This window comes from Pteropus medius, unplaced genomic scaffold, assembly GCF_902729225.1.
Source record: "Pteropus medius unplaced genomic scaffold, Ma_sr-lr_union100, whole genome shotgun sequence".
Classification (NCBI taxonomy): domain Eukaryota; kingdom Metazoa; phylum Chordata; class Mammalia; order Chiroptera; family Pteropodidae; genus Pteropus; species Pteropus medius.
Genome location: NW_024340695.1, coordinates 1,794,172 through 1,814,922, shown reverse-complemented (window position 1 = coordinate 1,814,922; position 20,751 = coordinate 1,794,172). Strand labels below are relative to the sequence as shown.

General features: G+C 40.5%; 1 protein-coding gene across 2 annotated transcripts; it reads left to right on the top strand.

The window, feature by feature from the left end:
* Window positions 1-2,535: 2,535 nt before the first annotated feature.
* Window positions 2,536-14,786, top strand: LOC120603647 (homeobox protein SIX4). 2 transcript variants are annotated; one of them, XM_039864324.1, is made up of 4 exons: window positions 2,536-2,621; window positions 2,826-3,649; window positions 6,303-6,988; window positions 10,437-14,786. In XM_039864324.1, the coding sequence occupies exons 1-4, from the start codon at window positions 2,619-2,621 to the stop codon at window positions 11,228-11,230; spliced, it is 2,307 nt and encodes a 768-aa protein (XP_039720258.1). In that variant the 5' UTR covers window positions 2,536-2,618; the 3' UTR covers window positions 11,231-14,786. The 2 variants fall into 2 exon arrangements, with proteins under 2 accessions (XP_039720258.1, XP_039720253.1); XM_039864319.1 differs by lacking the exon at window positions 2,536-2,621 and having other exon boundaries at window positions 2,716-3,649.
* The last annotated feature ends 5,965 nt before the right edge of the window (window positions 14,787-20,751 follow it).

The window sequence follows — 20,751 nt, the reverse complement described above, 5'->3', positions numbered from 1 at the left end:
AGAAACAAGCAGCTTGGTTTTCACTCTCACAGAATCCCAACTTCAACTGTTTTTCTAAATCACAACACAGCTTTAGACTGCATATCAGCACAGCAGACTCAATGTTCACAGCATGGTAGACATAGGAAATAGAAGAAAGAATTCATCAATCTTACAAATCATTACACGTCTGGTGTTCCACTGTAGCTGACCATATTTGCATCGAGGACTTCCAGTCCACTTTAAATTGCAGCCAGAATGAGCTCTGAGGCTCAGCCTGCTAAAGGAATCCGGAGCCTGGTGTTGGATTTCACTTCTGGTCCTACAGGAATCTCCTCCTGGAGCTATAGAATACCAACATAGCTCAGGCTACAGATATCACAAAAGGTCACGGCTGCTTCTATATAATGTCGAACTTGGTGGTTTGGAGGCACTATACTAAAGACATGCAGAAACTCAATACATGGTTTTCCAAGTAAATGTGCTATATATTTAAATGATAATACACCTGAAGAAGACTTCTATGACCTGAACTTGGATAGCCCTATAATACAATCAAATGAATTTTCCTTAGGCATATACAACTGAAAAGTTATCTGCTTTGCACTATCAGGAGGAAGATAATGAACACTTAACACATTAATTATATACCCGGTGTTTTTTGGCACATTTTATCTCATTTAATTCTCACAACAATCCTGTCCACTTTTTATAGTCAAGTAGCTAATAAATGGCAGAGCTAGGATTAAACCTACATCTAGCTAGTTGATCCCCAAATCCATGTCCTTTCTTCTAAACCATACCCCTCCCCATCTACTGTGCTCTGATAAATATGCTTTTCAAATTCAAGGAACTGAATGCAATGTAGTATCCTGGATTGGATTGCAGAACAGAAGACACAGAAGACACATGTTAGTGGAAAAACTAGACTTTAATTAATAGTATTGTACCAATGTTAATTTGTGTTTAGATAAATGTACCATTATAATGTAAGATGCTAACATTAGGGGAAACTAAATAAAGAGTAGGTGGGAATTCTACTCTTTATGTAACTTTTCTGTAAGTCAAAATTATTCTAAAATGAAAAGTAAATTTTTAAAAAATTCAAGGAAGCTATGAATCTCAGATATTGTCCTGAAGCTCACTACCTAACTAGATATTTCCAATGGAGTAGAAACATATGGTCTTTTCCATGATTAAGAATTTTAAACCTACCAGAGAAGTCAAGTCAGCACTAGTTTCATTAGGGTAGTACAAAAGCAAGTACAAAATCAAACGACATCTTGGTTGACCAGCAATAAAATGAAGCCTGTTTATAGAAAAGAAAACCTCACCAAGTTCATCACAACAGCAGGTGACCTAAACAGCTGCTTTATTATATGCTGAAGTGGGCAGTTACGAGGAATTGGGAAACAAAAACAACACAAGGCCACCCTGAAATAAAGGTTAGGACGATGTCATTAAAACGTTGAATTTTGAGAAAAAACACCAGCAGGCGGACCTATCTGACCCACAATAACCAGAGAAGCAGAGATGAGTTCATTCTCTTTTGAGCTAAGACCTTATGCAAACCATGAAGGAAAGAGATAACTGCAAAGAGCAGCAGATTCCAATACCCCTGCCCCCAGGAACTTCACCTCAAACCAGAGGGCAATCTTCCATCTGTCTATGCTGTGGAAACGGCTGCTGATCCTGCACTGATCTCCGCCAAGACACCTGCACACTGAGATGGTGTTTCCACCAGTAATATCATCTCTGAAGAACTATTTATACACTTACATTAAAAAATGTTCATATAGAAGACATGTTTCCATACTGTTATTACAATCTAAAGCTTGGATCTCTTCCACTAGACTTGCCCAGGATAAACATATGGTTCAATACTCTGTATGCTTATGCTTAACTCAATTGGATTGCCAATCCTTCAGGTGACTTTTAAGATTAAACACATTTTTTGAAGGCTTCTTGTTTTTGTCTTCTCAGTGGGCTATTTATATCGCTTGTTTTACCGTTTTCAAGTATTTTCCTCTTTGGAATTTTAATTTACTGTGAATGCTTCCTCCTTAGAACATTCCCTAGTGCCATTCTATTCTTGACCCTTTTGAATACAAAATCCTTAATAAAGATGTAAGGAGGGCGTATGGGGGTGGGGGTAAAGGGGAGCAGGGAGATAGGGAAGTTTCTGATTGTCCTCTTTGAAATTTTGTAATCTGAATGCTGAGGGTGGTCTCTTTGTTAAGAGTTTAGCATCTGAACCTTTAGGCCACACAATTAATATTCCCTCTGGACTCGTGAAGACTGTCTTTGAAAGAGTCTGTTGTCCAGCTTTCAGGCCACATTAGGTAATTTCCCGCCCTGGAGCTTGGCCTGTAAAGAATGTCGGTGTTTTCCTTCAGGTATAGGTGCCTGGGGGTCAGGGGGAGAGGGAAAGGCAAGGGGTGGAGTGGAAGGCGGGTGATCGACAGGGATAGAAATGGTGTCTCCTCCTCCCTCTGAATGTGAAATAACCAATGAGGTGGCGCGGCCGGGCCGGCCGGGCCGCCAGTGCCATATAGTATGCAGCAACCCGAGGAGTCACGTTGGGGGAACGGCAGAAAGCAGCTATCCTTTTACACTACTTTGCTCTAGCAGCTATCTTAATGGTGACTGCGTGGCCGGGGGGAAACCTGATCGGCCAGATCCAGCCGAAACCAGGAGGGAGGGAGTGGGCTTTCCGGAGGGGGGGGGGAGGGAGACGAAGAAGGAGGAGTAAGAGAGGGGGAAAGAAAGAGGAAAAGAGTGCGAGGGAGTAAGGGAGGGAGGAAAATAAACAACAAAAAATGTCCTCTTCCTCCCCCACCGGGCAGATTGCAAGTGCGGCGGACATCAAGCAGGAGAATGGGATGGAAAGCGCCTCGGAAGGGCAGGAGGCGCCCCGAGAAGTGGCGGGGGGCGCGGCGGCGGGGCTGAGTCCCCCGGCTCCAGCCCCTTTTCCCCTGGAGCCGGGGGACGCCGCGGCCGCCGCCGCCAGGGTGAGCGAAGAGGAAGGGGCAGTGGCGGCAGCGGCGGTGGATCAGGTACAACTCCACTCGGAACTTCTGGGCAGGCACCACCACGCCGCGGCCACCGCCGCGCAGACCCCACTGGCCTTCTCGCCCGATCATGTCGCCTGCGTGTGCGAAGCGCTGCAGCAGGGGGGCAACCTGGACCGCCTGGCCCGGTTCTTGTGGTCCCTGCCCCAGAGCGACCTGCTACGTGGCAACGAGAGCCTGCTGAAGGCGCGGGCGCTGGTGGCCTTCCACCAGGGCATCTACCCCGAGCTCTACAGCATCCTCGAGAGCCACAGCTTCGAGTCGGCCAACCACCCAATGCTGCAGCAGCTCTGGTACAAGGCGCGCTACACCGAGGCCGAGCGAGCCCGCGGCCGGCCGCTGGGCGCTGTGGACAAGTACCGGCTCCGCAGGAAATTTCCCCTGCCCCGCACCATCTGGGACGGCGAGGAGACGGTGTATTGTTTCAAGGAGAAGTCGCGCAACGCGCTCAAGGAGCTCTACAAGCAGAATCGCTACCCTTCGCCCGCCGAGAAGCGGCACCTGGCCAAGATCACCGGCCTCTCCCTCACCCAGGTCAGCAACTGGTTCAAGAACCGGCGGCAGCGCGATCGGAACCCCTCTGAGACCCAGTCCAAAAGGTGAGCTCCAACTTTCCTCCTCCTCCCCCTTCCTCTCCCCCACCCCCTTCCCAGCTTTCTTTTCCTCCAAGCGCTCGCAAACATGGCGCTTACCTTCCCCACCAGCCTGGTCCGGCTGCCCACCTCTCCCCGCCCCCCACCTCTCTGCGCGACCGGGGAAGGGGGGGCGGCGGTGGCAAGGGGCGGGGGAAGCTCCCTCCTTACCCTCCCCCCCAGAAGTTTCTCGTCGCCCGCCTTGGTCTCACTCCCCGCCCCCACCGCGGCTGGTCACTGCTGCCGGGTTTCCCACCCCCATCCCGCTGTCTTTGAAGTTGCCACTCTCTCCCGGGTTCTGGCAGGGCAAAGGAGCGTGTGTTGGCGCCGGAAAGGCCGCTCTCGCTGCCGCTAGAGGCCCACAGAGGTTGCCCGCACCGGTGGGGTCCGCAGCTCCGCGGGAGTCACACCGGCCCGGCGCGTGCCCGGGCTCCCCGACCCCCAGGGTTCAGCTGCCCCCAGGTCTGCACTGGAGGTCGCCGTGGCTGCCCTGGAGAGAGGAGAGTGTCGGTGGGGGCTGGCGGCGCAGAAGGGGGTCTGGGGCCGTCGAGGTTTTATATGACAGAGTTAATCATTCACTCTGCCAGCCGTGGTTCCCTTCGCGGCCGCGGCAACGTGGGGTGTTGATGCGGCTCGGCTCTGCGGTGTTTTGAAACCTGATTCTGAACTCCTTCGGATCGGATTTCAGTGCCGCGGGGGTAGTGGGGCTGGAGGGCTGCTTCCTGGGCCGCGGAATACCGCTTGGCTCCCTTCTGGTACAGTGGTTGGGGGCGGGGGCAAGCTGGCATAAGGCGGACAGCAGGACAGGAGTGGGGGCGCTATCAACTCTGCACCTCCAGAGCGCCCACCCTGGCGGGTTTGAACTTTTTGACTGGAAGGGGTTTTTTTTCCCCGACTGGCAGAATATAATCGAGTTTTCCACCTCTTTTGTGCATCCTCCCGAGTTAGACACCTGGTGTGTGGGTCTCTGTGTATTGTTGGGCGAAGTAACGTAAAGAGAAGGTCGCCTAAAGAGATGGCGTCTCCGGCCCCTCGGGGTTAAGAGAGAAAGAATCCAAGCGGAGCACAGAGGTTCTGCCCGGGGAAGGAATCAGGAAGCCGGGGAGCCTGCCCAGGCGGGCGAAGGTGATCAGCCGGAGCATTCCAGAACCCTCCGCTGCCCTCTCTGGCTCCTACGCTCCCGCGGGGCCCGACGTCTCCGGCGTTCCTAACCCCGGGCCGGGAGGGGAGGCAGGCGCTGGTCCAAGCCCGGCCTCGCGGTAACCAAAACAAAACGCACTACGACCAGCGTGCACCCTTCCGCAGGCTTGCGGGAGACCCAGAGGAAGCGCGTTGGTAACACCACCCCACCTGCCCGCGCACGGGCTTGAGACCGCGGATCGGGTCGCTCTGAACCCGGACAGAATCCGGAGGATGGGGGCAGAGAGTGGGGAGCGGGCGCGGGGCGCTCGCCAGCTGCCCTGCAGCCTCCTTTCCCCTGCCGGGCGCGTTCTCCGGGTCTCCCCGGCCACACTCTAACGGCTTCACTACCCACCTTCCAACCCCACACCCCCGCTCCAGGAGCAGTTGCCTGGTTTAGGCCCCTCTCCGGATCTACCTCCCACCCGCACCCCCGGTGAGTCACCCTCGCAGACGGCGACGGCGGCTCAGCCTCAGCTCATAAATCAAAGCGCTTTCTTCGCTCCTGGCCCCGCAGCCCAAAGCCTGGGTAATCCCCTCCCCTCGGCATGAAAGCGAACCGACCGCCGGGCTCTGCAAGGATGTAGGATCTTATGCTGGGCCAAGTACCGCCGCGCTTCCAAACTGCCAGTGTTCTACTCACTATTTCTTCCCCACCCAGCCTCAGACCAAATGGGAAACCCCTACCACTACCCCTCCCCTATTTGGTATTTCCCCCTAAATCGCGGAGCTAAGGAACCTCTGGAACAGAAGGACCGAGGGTGTTGGGGCGGGTCCGATAGTTCCAGGGCAGCTGAGTGACCCACACCCTTTCCCTCCCACCTCACCAGGGCACTGGATGTACGTGTATGTTAAATAGGCCCCTATGGCTTCCTTTGGATTCAAAGGCGACTGCACATAACAGTTCTTGGGTTGAAAGTGCCTTTCCTACAACAAGGCCATCCACTTTGTTGAATGAAAGAGTTGTCAGTCTGGTGGAATAGAAGTTTGGGAGCAGGTGAGAAAATGATCTCTTGTTAACTAACTGGCAAACAAAACACTTCCACCTCCTGCTCCTTTGGCAATTTCATTTACCTTCAAAATTACACTTAATCTGAATTGGTTTGAAGGGAGGGGAAGGAGTTCCTACACAGGAAGGACTGACCAAATCACTTAATGAGTTTTTTCTATGGTATAGGTAGTGGCATATTTAAAAGCAAGGAATAACTTCAATGTTAAGAAAACATATACAATTATCTTGTAAATCCTATTAGCTGAATTTACATCTTCCCAGATTTTCTGTCTGGTCAGAATCTGCTAAAAGGACTAAAAGACTTCCTGCTCTGCTTTCCTTAAAAACTGCCTTTAACTGGGGTTAGAAGCTAGTTTCCAAAATAAATGGCACTATGTAGAATGTCAGCCTCCTGACTTTCTTAATGTCTTGATTTTCCCCTCAATACAGTGAGTCAGATGGCAATCCCAGCACTGAAGATGAATCCAGCAAGGGCCATGAAGATTTGTCTCCTCATCCACTCTCCAGTTCATCGGACGGTGTCACCAACCTCAGCCTTTCCAGTCACATGGAGCCAGTATATATGCAACAAATTGGAAATGCTAAGATATTAAGCTCTTCTGGAGTTTTGTTGAATGGAAGCTTGGTACCTGCAAGTACTTCACCTGTCTTCCTTAATGGTAATTCTTTCATTCAGGGACCCAATGGAGTTATCCTTAATGGACTAAACGTGGGAAATACACAGACAGTGTCATTGAACCCACCAAAAATGGCATCAAACATTGTGAGCAATGGTATATCCATGACTGACATACTGGGCACTACCTCCCAGGATGTGAAGGAATTCAAAGTCCTCCAGAGTTCTTCAGCTAACTCAGCAGCCACCACCTCCTACAGCCCCAGTGCCCCCGTGTCATTCCCAGGGCTGATCCCCAGCACTGAGGTGAAAAGAGAAGGCATTCAAACAGTGGCTTCCCAGGAGGGAGGCTCTGTCGTGACTTTTACTACACCAGTGCAAATTAATCAGTATGGCATTGTCCAGATCCCCAATTCCAGAGCAAACAGCCAGTTCCTTAATGGGAGCATTGGATTCTCTCCACTGCAGCTGCCTCCTGTTTCAGTGGCAGCTTCACAAGGTAAAAGTCTCATTTGGTACCATAATGCACCAGTGAATGTTTAGCCAGCTGCTGTAAGTGACGCATTTGGTGAGAGCTATGGATTGATGTGACTGTTCAGGTACCTTTTTGGCTGCCACAGCTGCAGAATAGCCTTGATTTGTTTCTCCTTCATAACACCCATATAATAATAGCCAGCTTGCTTGGTTCTCTGGCATCGTGGGGATGGGCTTTTATTTTCCTAACAACTGAATGGAAAAATACAGTTCCTAGCAAATCTTGCCAGTTCTACAATTACAGAAAAATGATGTCAGTCGGTACTTACAAAATAACCCATTGCTTGACATTTTAAGATTAAAAATTAATAATATTGCTAAGAACACAAAATTAGTGGAGCAGTTGGTAACAATGTGTAGACTTTACCTAAGCATTATTTATTTGACTAAAAAGTTTTTTAGATGAGCAATACTGGATCAATTGTGTTTAATTCATGTTCCTCCTATAATTAAGATTAACAGGCCTTAAAGAAAACCAGAAGAATATATGATTGGGTGGCTATTGCTCTTCATGAAATGTATTCACCTCCTAAATGTGTGGGTTTGTTTACGAAGGCAACTGTAAGCCTTACTTTATATGTTTATGGCTTTACTAAAAGTAATCTGCTAAAGAAAGAACTGATCTAAAATTCAAGAAACCTTAGGCTAATATGCCAGTTCTTCACTGACTTTAAGCAAGTCTGGATGGCTCTGTCATTTTCTCTATATAGAAACGGGATGGCTAGAATGGCAGTGGAGGTTGCATAGCCCCTTGAATTCCAGAGTGGGAGATGTTAGTGCATGTTTGCCTTCTCGTAAGCAAATCTGAAAGTCCAGATTTTTTAACCAAAGCAAAATAAGTAATTGTTCGCCTTAAAGATCAGCTTCCCGTAAATAGTTTTATCAAAAAAAAAAAGTATATTTATGTACTATTTTTTTGGACAACTGTGATCTACTTTAGCTTATTTGAGGCATTAATAGAAAAATGATTGTGGAGTAAGTTTCATTCCGTACATTTGTTTCTCTTTAGGTAAAATGGTAGTTAAACACAAAAGTCCTACAGCATACTATTTTTTTTTTTTCATGTTCTAGGTTATGGAAAGGATTAAGCTAAGTCACTATCCAATATAGAGCAAAACTATGAAAACCACAGCGGGAAAACCAAAGTGCTTAGTTTTATAATGTGGATCTAATCCCTTTTCTCTCTTTAGGAAATTTCTAAACAGTATATAATATTTTAAAGACAACATATTTGACTAAAAAGCATGGTCTATAGATTGAGGGAGGAGAAGAGCAGAAAACTTTTCACATGTAATCTAGAAACATGGTACCATAGAAAATTATTACAAACTAATGGCTAATTTTTTTAATGGGGCATTTAATATGAATAAAAATAGCATTTTCAGTTTAAAAAGCTAAGATCAAATGACATAGCCGTCAGTTCTTAGACTGTCTGGGTGAGTTGAAGGCTTAAGTTTAACCAGATGGGTCCAAGAAGCAATGTTCCTTTCTAGTAGTTGTGTATTGGAGTTCTTAATAAAGCATTTGAGGATTCAGCCTTTCTCAAAAACAGTTACCAAGCCTTTCTTAAAAATGCCTGGAGAAGGTAGGTAGGTTATCTTTTTATAGTTGGAATTTACATGGAAAAGCAGAATATCTACATCTTTTTCTCACTTTATAATTGAGAAAATAAAGTTTTTTTCTTTACCATCATTACAAAGTTATACTTATCATTTTCAATTGGATTTTTTAACTGATTTTGAAATTATGTCCAATTTATAATTCATTTGCACTTACATTCAAATATCAAGTTTTAGATCATATCTGCTTTCCCTCCTTCACTTATATATGTTATAATTTCCACACATTCAGAAATACTACTTTAATCATATTCAGTAGCAGTTGGGAAAATGTTTCATCTCCTGTTATTTATGGCTCCATCAAAAAATAATATCATTTTATTTACCTATCCACGGCAAACAATTTTACAAACACCTAACACAAGAAATTAAATGTCTATTTCAGATGTTTTTTGCTACAGTTAGCAGCCAACAAGAATTTTAGAGCATACTTAAGTTGAAGTCAAACATGTTGAAATAAAAACCTTTTTTGTTTGGTCTAAAACAAACATTTCTGTTAGGGAAGAGCCCAAACATACATAGAAATGTTTTTCTTAACACGAGTATTTCCATGATGAATACTTCGAATGGTCAAGTTTTTTTATAGTTCATATATAGTGTTTTTGTTTTCTTTTTTTCATTTGAAGACATTCCTTTGCATTTAGGATACTTAAAAGTGTTTAGAAGATATATAAACAGCCTTGCGACATCGATTTATCAGTGTAGGTGGTAATATAATCACAATTATTGTAGTAATTCAAGAAGGGAAATATTTTACGTGAATTACCTTTACCATTTAGGCTGTTTTCTTATAATAAAAAGTTTACTGAACTTCTAACTGAAGATCAGGGTAAATAGCTCTTCTGAAACTATTATGACACAAAATTTCCCCTTGTCCACCTTTTCTTCAGTGGCAAGATAATTATCATTATTTTACTGTGCCTATGTAAAAAATAGAAAGAAAAGGGTTTTATTTGATGGTAGGAATGGGGGGAGGGTCTGATTCATCTACATAGTCTGAGTTACCTGATTTGAATCTCTCAGCTCTCTACTTCCATTTCTCTGCTGACCATTATAGTGAGAGCCTCAAAAGATACAAACCTTTTAGAGAAGCATTGACTTTAGTTCTTTATATTAATCTAGATTTTTAAAAGCATATTTCATTATTATCATTAATTCTTCCTATCACTACAACACTGAAAATTCAGTACTGGCACAAGAAAAGAAAAGAAAAACCTTATTGAATGTTTTGTTGACTTATCATTACTTTATGGTTAGTTTGGCAAAAGGTTGCAACTTGTCTGTACAGGTTTATTATAGTTAACTTTAAGCCCCAGGGTAACTCATTTTATGTGGTATTTTCTACATTTCCATTTATATTTTATGTGTTACTAACTTGTCCTGAACCAAGGCATTTTATTATGTATTTGTGTTTTCTATTCTAACTGGCAAACTAGTGATATCTGGCACCTAATCAAAAGATAACAAGTTGGGATTTATATGGAAAATAATGTATATCTTTTATGAACCAGAAACTTGATTGAAATTAGAACTTGGAAAAGATTTTTTTTCACATTTGGTTTCTAAACCAGGAGTTCGTACTCCCACTTGGTCATCAGAATTCCTCGGGGAGTTAAAAATACACATACTCAGGGACTTACTGAGCCAGATCCTCAGGAGTGGTGCCTGGAAATCTGTAGTTTTAAGTGCTCAAAGTGATTACTGAACCTGAGAAAAATCGCATGTAAAAAAGTAACTTTTTTCTTTCCTTATCAGTTCCATCAATGATAATCTGTACTCTTTTTTTCTTTTTAGGTAGTATTTCAGTAAATTCAAGCACTTCAGATGGGAGCACATTTACAAGTGAGTCTACCACAGTCCAGCAAGGAAAGGTTTTCTTGAGCTCTCTTGCTCCCAGTGCAGTGGTATACACTGTTCCTAATTCAGGCCAGACTATAGGATCTGTTAAACAGGAGGGCTTGGAAAGGAGCCTGGTATTTTCTCAATTGATGCCTGTCAATCAGAATGCACAAGTAAATACAAACCTGTCTTCTGAAAATATCTCCGGGAGTGGCCTCCATCCACTGGCCTCCTCATTAGTTAATGTATCCCCAACTCACAATTTTTCCCTGACTCCCCCTTCCCTACTAAATCCCACTGAGCTAAACCCCGACATTGCTGATAGCCAGCCAATGTCTGCACCTGTGACAAGCAAATCTACTGTGACATCCGTCGGCAACACTAACTATGCAACTCTTCAGAACTGTTCCCTTATTGCTGGTCAAGATCTATTGTCAGTCCCCATGACCCAGGCTGCCCTTGGGGAAATAGTTCCTACCGCTGAAGACCAGGTGGGTCACTCCTCCCCAGCAGTACACCAGGATTTTGTCAGAGAACATCGTTTGGTTCTGCAATCAGTAGCTAACATAAAAGAGAATTTCTTAAATTCTGAGAGCAAAGCAACAAGCAACTTAATGATGCTGGACTCTAAATCCAAGTATGTCCTAGAGGGCATGGTGGAGACTGTCTGTGAAGACCTAGAAACAGACAAAAAGGAGCTTGCCAAGCTCCAGACTGTCCAATTGGATGAAGATATGCAAGACTTATAAACACCGCCTCCCCCCCTTTTTTCTGGCTTCAGTTAGCAAATCTTTTCATGAAGCCCCAGGACATAAAACATTTTCCCATTTAAAGGGAAACACTAGTTTTACAAGTAAATGCATTCAAGAGACTTTGAATTGATCTGCATGAAGATCACAGTTAAATATAGAGTAGAACTGCATTACTGCAGCCTTTTTGTTCACATATGTTCTCTTTTAAATAATGGAGATGAACAAGATGGAATATATCAAGTCAAAGTGTATCATTTGGTTGATTTAACATAATTCTAAGGTCAAATGGAACTTGATAGTTTTTTAAGTTAAAAATGTATACATCTAACAGAAAATTAAGTATCGACTACAGAGCATTAGAAACAATATGATTCTTTTTGTTTACTTATACTCCATGGGCATTGATAAAGTTAAGAAGCATAAATGGTACTCCATACTATTCTAAGGGTATATTTATGAATATATGCATTTCTTTTTTTCAGCATTTTTGTGAAAGTCTTGGTTTGTCTCTACACAGTTCCAAACCGAATGTGATTGCTAATCTGTGTGGCTGAGAAAGTTTGCAACTCCACTAAAAACTCTGAAACAAATTTCAGTTGAGTGTAAATATGTTAGTACTAAAAGTGAGGATTTGAGTAATTACCGTGAATTTTATTTATGCTGTATATGTTTCTCTTATACTTCAGACACTATGAACTGAAAAGAAAAATGTTTTCTTACTGTTTAATTTATTTTTATTGTTTGAACAGGAAGTGAACATAATTATTTCCAACGAAATTTTACTTTTTGTAGGGTTTTAAAAGTAATGATTTTTATCAGAAATCTATTAGGTCAATATTAATAACACTGAAACAGGAAATCCAACTCCTAATATTAGAATTTTGGTACTTTTTTTCACATTTTGTTCTTTAGCAGGTCTCTGATTCATTTAAATATGTTTTATATAGACTTCTATGTGCCTTTTTACCTTGTGGCCTTTTTATTCTTACTAAGGTACAGAAGTGTCAACAGAAGCACTGATGGCTCTTTTCTACTATTCTAACGGTTAATTTCACCACAAAATTGTTTTAAATCCAAAAAACTTAAGTTTCACTTTTATTATGTATAGTGTTTATGATGCAAATGGTAAACAGCTAATCTTTGTTAATGCTTTTCTTTACAATGAAAATAATTACAGACTACCATGTAAAATCAATTCTGTACGCTATGAAAACAATCGTTTTTAAGTAAAGAAAGAATATGTAGAGTATATTGAGCAAAATTCTGTCCTGTTGAAACTTAGTTCTAAATGTTTTGAATCAGTTGTTGCATTATGACATATGACTGTTGTTTGCACTATATTATCATGTTCTCTTTAAAAGTAAATATTTTGGGGTTTCTGTAAGAAGCTTGTTTGATAATATTGTGAGCCATGGTTACAGTTTTTGTTAGAACTCTGAACACAAGATGTAATATTGCAAATACATTTATGTGGTGAGTAAAGTCTCTGGTCTCTGAAAAGCATGAAAAGTGGGAAAATGATCTCTTCAGAGATGACTTAAAGTTGAACATACCGATGTCACCACATCTTGCTTTCTTTAAGATCAGAACAAAGGGTCCACTCTAGATCTCTACATGCTGAGCATGTTGAGTAAGGGCCATAGAGGATTTAACTTCTCTTGTTATTGCAAATGGAACTTGCAGGCATAGACGAAAACCCTATGAAGAATTGCTCTCTCATCATTTTGATAGAGAATTTAGATCCCATACTTTTATAGAATTGGTGAATGTTCCTAAACTGCTGAAACTACATGTTTTTTTGTTTGTTTGTTTTTTACAAAGTCACATGTTTTAGAGTTCTCTTCTACTCCACCACTACTTACACAGCTTGTTTTTTCTTTGGGTGTGTGCTGATCATATTACTGAGATTAATTACATGGTTCTATAATGTAGTTTACATGAAAATGATGTTTTCCACTTGTTTGCTGCAGATATCAAAAGTTCGTTAATTATTTTTAAATACTCATCTAATAAGGGAAATACGAAGGTTTTAAAAGTTACATATGTTACATATATAACTGGAAAAGTTTTGTATGTCTTCCAAAAATATAATAGCCCTCTTTTATTCAAAGTTCTTCCTCTTTTCTCCCTTAAAAGATAGCACAAAACTTAAGACATACCTAGGAAACTCATTCATACTCTCAACATGATAAAATTATACCCCTACAATCTCTCCAGGTAGCTACACAATATACCAGGTAAGAATCAATGCACATTATAAAGAACTTATTGTTCTTTTCTGTTCTTTTAGTAAAATACGGGCCAGTTTGTATATAGCCCATATGTATGTGAATGAAATAAGATAAACCCCATGGTCTCCGTGCACAGAATTGCAAATGTCTTTTGCAATACCAAGGGCCAAACTGAGAACCCTTGGAGTTCATGTGGCAGAATTTCTCTCTTACATAAACCAATGCTTGAAGATGCTGCAAATGACCTTTTAATGATCCCCACAGAACAATCAGGATGGGGTAAATTATTCAAAGAGCAAACTCCTACGGCTGGCTGTGGGATTTTTGGTGTGAGCCTAACTATGCACTCTATCAGCTAGAATTTGGCATTTAGCTTTTAGTTACATCTAGTAAAGGACAGTCTATTGTTTGAAAAGAAGGTGCATTTGTTCCTCAATCAACCAAGAGCACCTGTGTTGTACTGCTTTATGCATATTTATAGTAATGAAAAGACTGAATTGTATACGTTTCAGTGCCTTCTGTTATGAAAGGCAGGTAGACGTTATAGCCATAGGTAAAAATCTGTAGTTAAACTGCACACTGACCTTAAATCTCCTTGTATATGCCCTTAACCTTGCATGTTAAAAGTTGGATTATTGGGCATGTGTTGCAGCCTGCCCTGCTACATGTTAGACAAGTGTGCATTAGTACATAGCAAAAAGTTTTTCATTCTTTAAAATGGTTTTGACATCATCTCATAAAAATATAAATAATTCAGGAAATTATGGGGAAAAGAATTACGCTTTATAAAAGATGTTTCAAAGTCTTCCTAGAACTTAGAAGATTAGAGCCTAACATTTATTTTGTCTCTAATTGATTGTTAATTAGATATTAACAATTAGTTAGATTGTTAATTAGATACTGTCGTGTTAATTTAACATTAACCACCATACATTTTATTAATCAAAATTATATAGCATGTGACTCTTGGCTTTCAGGGTTCTCAAAAAATTTTTATTCTTTAGTTGCATGTACTGTATGTTTAGAGGCAACCAGTTATATACTCATGTTTTTACTGTGCCTTACACAAAGAGAAAATCTATACAGAATGTATATCATGGGGTGGGGTAATAGAATCTGTACTGCACTGTTAGGTGATGGCACACAGAGCATGTTCCAGAACATTTCTGTGCTTAATTACCCAACCAAAGAGATCTAAAGTATGTATGTTGTACTGTAATAGGGGTTTATGCCTGGACAATTAAGTGTTTTATTTGTTTTTTGAAATGATGTGAACTTATTTTTCTAAACACTATGCTAAATAAACTTTATATTTATACATACCTTGTGTTGAAAGTTATTTATCCCCGAAAAAGCAAAGAACAGGGGGGGAAAAAAACCTATACACTAAATAGGTTGGTAAATATCAGGACAACAGGAGTCATTTTGGAAATATAAACTCTGTTGGTCTCTACAAAATTATGTAATTCACTTAACTGTACTGCATACTCAGAACTAAATGATTAGATTTCATCCTCCTTAAAGAGAAGAAATGTGTCTTACTCATTTGGGTGTCCCAAAATCTGAATTTGGTACTCTAGAAGGTTTAATAGAGTTAAATTGAAGGGTCCAAAGACATTTCCATTCCCGATCTTATTGAAAGCTCAGTATAACCCATCTTTTAAAGCACTCCCATTAGCCAAAGTCTGGTTACACCACAGTTGGATCCACAGGGGTTTGACTTTACAGTTAGAGGCAGAACTGCATTACTGAGTGTGTAGAAGACAGCCTTGGTACAGTTTGGTCCTAATTTAAAAATTACACGGTATCTGATTTTGCATGCCTCCCACACTGAAATGAAGGAGACTAGTAATAAAGTAGAAATGTACAATTCTATTACAAAATTAGTTAAAGCCATCAAGTTAATTTTAGATATGCCTAGACTTTTGTATATTCTTGTCATTCAGTTTATTTAGCAATTTTCTATGTAGCTAAACCAGTTTTAAAATAGTGTCTCAGTAAGTGAGTATAGGGTCAGAGTATTGTAGAGTGATTACATTTTATAACATCTTAACCAAACAAATATTTCAAAATATTTGACAAGGTCACTGACCTACTTCAAACATTTTTTTTGGCTCCTTGAAAACTAGCAAATTAAATAAAACCCCTTAATAAGAATTCAAGACCCTCTGCTCTGATTCCATCCTACTTTTCCAATTTCCCTTAGGAAATAATAAGTATAGAAATTTCCCTTTGCACATCACCATTTCCAATGCAAGAGATAGTAAATAAAATACATTCGGATCATGGTGAGTGCTGTAAAGTCAGTAACAGGGTAATGAGATGGAGAATGGAGAATGGTAAAGGTGAGGATATACATTAGGTTGGTCAAGGAAGTTCTCTGAGGAAGTATCATCAGGAGAGAGGCTTGAATGATGAGAGAGACCCAGCCAGCAAAACCTAGAAAAGAGCATTCCAGACAGGGAACAGCAGGGCCCTGAGGGAGGAGCAGAGCTGCTGGATGGCAGTGTTAACTCCAGGGATCATATGATAGGAGATGCAGCTGGAGAGATAGGCAGGGATCACATCACGGGAAGAGTTTTATTGTTCTGTGCCAAATAATTTGGATTTGAGTCTGGGAAGCAAGGAATGATAAAACATGATTTACACCTTAAAATATCATCTGGCCTATTCCTTGGAAAATGGCATTACAGCAGGCAAGAGTGAGGGCAAGAATTATGAAACTACGTCAGATTGTCCTAAGCTGTTGGACAGGAAATACTTAAAGCATGCATGGTAGTTCATTTCCAAATGTCTCCAGAATTTTGTGCTGTCCAAGCTTTCTGTCTACTCTGCCTCCTGCTGTTAGCCAAAGCTGCCAGCTTCCTGCTGGGATTGTCCCAGCCTGAATCTGTCCCTGAACTCCAGTCTAGTAGATCTACTTCCCTAAGGGATATTTTCAGAATGTCCCAGTCAATTATGATTCCATATATGAAAATTCCAACTATTATCTTTCCCCTGAACCTGTTCCTCATTCTGTGTTCCTCATTTTATTAGTGTTCATTCACCAATAGCCAAACAAAAAACCTAGGGTTCACCCTGGAGCTGTCTCCCTTTCTTCCCACCTCTTCCACCAGATCTGTGTGTATCCATGTCTTCTCTATCTTTTGAATCTGTTACTTCAACATCACTTCTAAGGTTACTGCTATAGTTTAGGCACTTACTATTTCTCAACTAAATTATCACAACCACCTCCTACCTGATGTCTCAGCGTCTGGTCCTCATTCCAGGCTACATTACAACTATATTCAGATGGAACTTTCATAATTCAAGACTTCTTATTCCAGCCTCACTTTCCAGTTTAGAACCTTCAATGGCTCTCCATTGCCTATGAAATACCATTTAAATTCCTGGGTCTCCAAGACCCAGGCCCTATCTCTCTGCCTAGTCACATTTCTAGCCATATGAAACTATTCTCCAAAGGGACCAGGTTCTTTCTTACCTACCCAATCTCCAAGACTCACTCAGTAGAGGTCACAGCCTCCAGGAAGCTCTGTCTCACCTCATAGGCAGAATAGCACATGGCCCATTCAGTGATTAGACAGGGATTTTTTACACCTTTTTTAGTGTCAACTTATCACATCACTGGAATTATGTGTCTGCCTTTCTACACTTTTGTCTTTATTTCTCTGGCACTTAGTATAATAGAGCATAGTAGGCATTCAAAAATTATTTATTGAATGAATAGTGACTCTAATAGTCATTCATCCCTTTAAAGCATTTCACTTGCTATAAATTAAGGAACTTTATGGCTAAACTGGTTAAAGTATCATCCCTATTTAGAGAATAAAAATAAATCAATACATTGTGGGGTAGAGCCTAAGAGTGGCTCTTTGAATCTTCTAACATTAGTGGATGGTTTTATAGTAATTATTTTTCTTATTGCTCCAAGATTTTTTCCACTTATTTCCAAATATAGGCTGGGTTCCAGATGATAGAGGTTGGCTAAAGTTTGACAGACAACTGAGGCATTGGCAAAAATGTACTCATTAAGCATTTTTAGATCAATGTTTAAAAATAACAGTGATGTATAGAAAAGCTATTATTAATTATGAATAGATATGCTTTCTAAAAATATGCTCTCTGTGGATATATTCTTATTACTTGTATTTGAAATGAGCAGATGTCTAAAGAGTCTGTGAGGAATAGCAAATGGAACGTAGACTTTAGGCACCAGGAAATCTGAATTCTAATTAGCCTTTAGATATGAGATATATCAATTCACCTCTCTGGATCTATTTTTCCCCCCACTGAAATGGCTTTGTTGGATTTGACTATATTCGAGATCCATGTAGTTATATATATATATATATATATATATATATATATATATAAAAGCATAAGCTAATAAAATGCACTCTCCCCCAACACAACCCCCCAATTTTCAGGTTAAGAAGATCAAATCAATTACAGAGTGAAAGTACACTGTGAACTGCCAAGGGCTACAAACATAAAGATGTCAATGGTGACATTGAGTCAACAACCTGTGACCCCCGAGAATTATTTGAGGTGTAGAGCTAGGTGAGGCAGGTCTGGTTTTGTACTCTTCCACTTTCTTCACTTTTGTTTACTTTGCTCACTAATGGGTCTGCCCTTTTCTTGGGTATTGCCCTATCTCCCTAAGTGCCTTAAGTGATAATCCTGGTGTGGGTGTACACAGTTTAAGGTATAATACCCATCTCAACTCCCCCCCCCACCACCACACACACACACACACACACACCTGGGGAATCCGCATTTCAAGAAAGGCTTTCAAAGACACAAAAGAACCCAGCTGTAATCATGGATGACAAGATGCAGATTAATAGAACTATGCAAGGTGTTCCCTATTTCTAAATGCAGCAAGCGTGTGTGTGGTGGGAGGGGGGAGGCATAGGGAGAGAAGGATAAATGAGCAGAGGAAAAGAGAGAATGCCCCCATTTCTCTTCTTTGTGTGCTCCCCTTCCCCACTGTGTATCAGTGGAATCTAAGCTGTGGGATCCTCTGAAAACAGTTAACAGTGTAGTTTTCCCCACACCATTCTGATCCAGAGCCTGGAAGGAAGATTCCTGTGTTAAAAAATCATTAGCTATAATAAAACCATAAAAATTAGCCATAGGGAAAAAAAAAAGTTTTTTCTGGTTTTTTGTTTTATTTTGTTTTGCTTTGTAAGATGTAAGCTAGGTAGATATGCCAAAGAAAAACCTAAAATACATATTTGGTTGAAAATCAGAGAATATAAGTTTGTATTTATTTATTTATTTATTTAATAAGTACGTTTTTACTGTGTTCTTTAACAGATGAATAGCCTTGAATATTTTAGTACAAATGTATTACTCATTCCTTGGCAAACTTCTTTTATTAGCACTTAATGGGAATGAGGATGGATTAATCTTGCCCCTGCATGAATAATCATGGAGGCCTTAACCGTTAAGTGACCAAGTAGCCTATCCCAGTTATTCCAAGTAGATTTCAAAATCTCCTAATGAACACACACTACAATCTTATCTAATAAGAGTCCTTTACTTCTAGTATCATTATACAGTCAATACTCTGATATCTTAATGAACACATATCTGCTTTCTCAAAACCAAGCACAGATTTTCGTATCAGGTAGCAAAACGGATAGTATTACTAAGCTCTCAGTGTGAGTGAAGTTATGTTAATAAAGAATTTGTGGTTTTTCAAGGAGGGATAAGTTAGGCTAAATTTTGTCTTTAGTTATTTTATTTTAAATGGTGCATATTCACAACGTAAATTAAATGTATGGACAAAACTGGGTCCCTATGTAAAGTATCTAAGGTGAAAAACTATCAAACGATTTAAGCACTATAAGCCCTTAGAAGCGTTCTCAAATATAGTAGCCAGTGAAATGTTAAATACAAAGTATTTCTCTCTGTTTATCATAGCAGATACCCATATGGAGCCTAAAAGAAAATATTTTCTAATTATCATATGGCTTATAAAGAAAACTTAAATTTTCTTCTCTAATCAAAAAGTTTTTATTAATTCAAATTGAGACTTCAGTCTTTTTAAGATCTCTTCACAAAAATTGTTAGATGTGTCTGTAAACCAAGGTAATTTTTCTAAAAAAACGGAAATAGTTCAGTGCAACCTTTCATATAATATCCTAAATCTGATCACATTACTTCATATGCCTGTTGATCATATTAAGGTTGTGAAACCTTAACTTAGAAGGAGGACCCTCTATTGAGGAAATTTAGGACATTATACTGGCCAACTGGAATAGATATTTTTGGCCTCTGTAAGTATATCAATTAGGACACAGCCAATCTGCTATCCCAGGGGCCCAAAATTACAGTGACTTCGATAAGTTAGAAGTTGATTTCTCTCATGTAACAGTCCAGAGGTGAAAAGTCTAGGTTGAAAAGGCAGTTCTGCCTCATGAGGTCATCCAGGATCCCAGGCTGGCAGTTGGTCTCTGTGACCCTCAACATTGATTTCCAATTCCTGTTATTTCCCGGCCCAGAGGAAGAAAGAAGTCTAGAGTAGGAACTTCCTCTCTAAGAAATGATCAAAATAATGATTATATCACTGATTATATATCATTGGCCCAAACCTAGTCACATGTCCAATGTCTAGCTCTAAGGGAAATACAGTCTGTAGCGGAGTGGGCATACATTCTACTAAAAGGTGAGATAAGTCTATTCCTAAAAGGAAGAAGGGGACAATAGACACTGGGGGTAAAAGAGTAGTATCTGCCATTGTATTTAGCCTACTTTCTTGAAGCCTATGGACTCTCCTTTCTAGATAACAGAATGGAATTAGTCATATAAATGAGTCAGGAAATGCCACTTTTTCACTACAGATCTATAGATTCTGCTTCCAATCAGAATGATAACGATCAGAGTAGTGAACACACAATGCAATATACATATGACATATTATTAAATTGTACATTTGAAACCTATATAATTTTATTAATCAATGTCATCTCAATACATTTAATTTTTAAAAAAAGGAATGATAAAAATCATCTTTAAATTACTACCATTAAAAAAGTCTGATGTAATGCACAATTCCTATTTTAAATACAAATTGAAACTGCTCATTTTTTAAATGTTCAAACTCATTAGTAATCAAATAAATGCAAGCTCCTTGAGGGCAAGGGGAGTGTCTTACCATTGTTGTCAGAACAATGTCCCACACTATAGGTCCTTGGAAAAGAAATGTTGCATGAATGAATAAGATGCAAGCTTTAAAAATGAGATACTATTATCTCCTATTATATTAGTAAAGATTTAAAA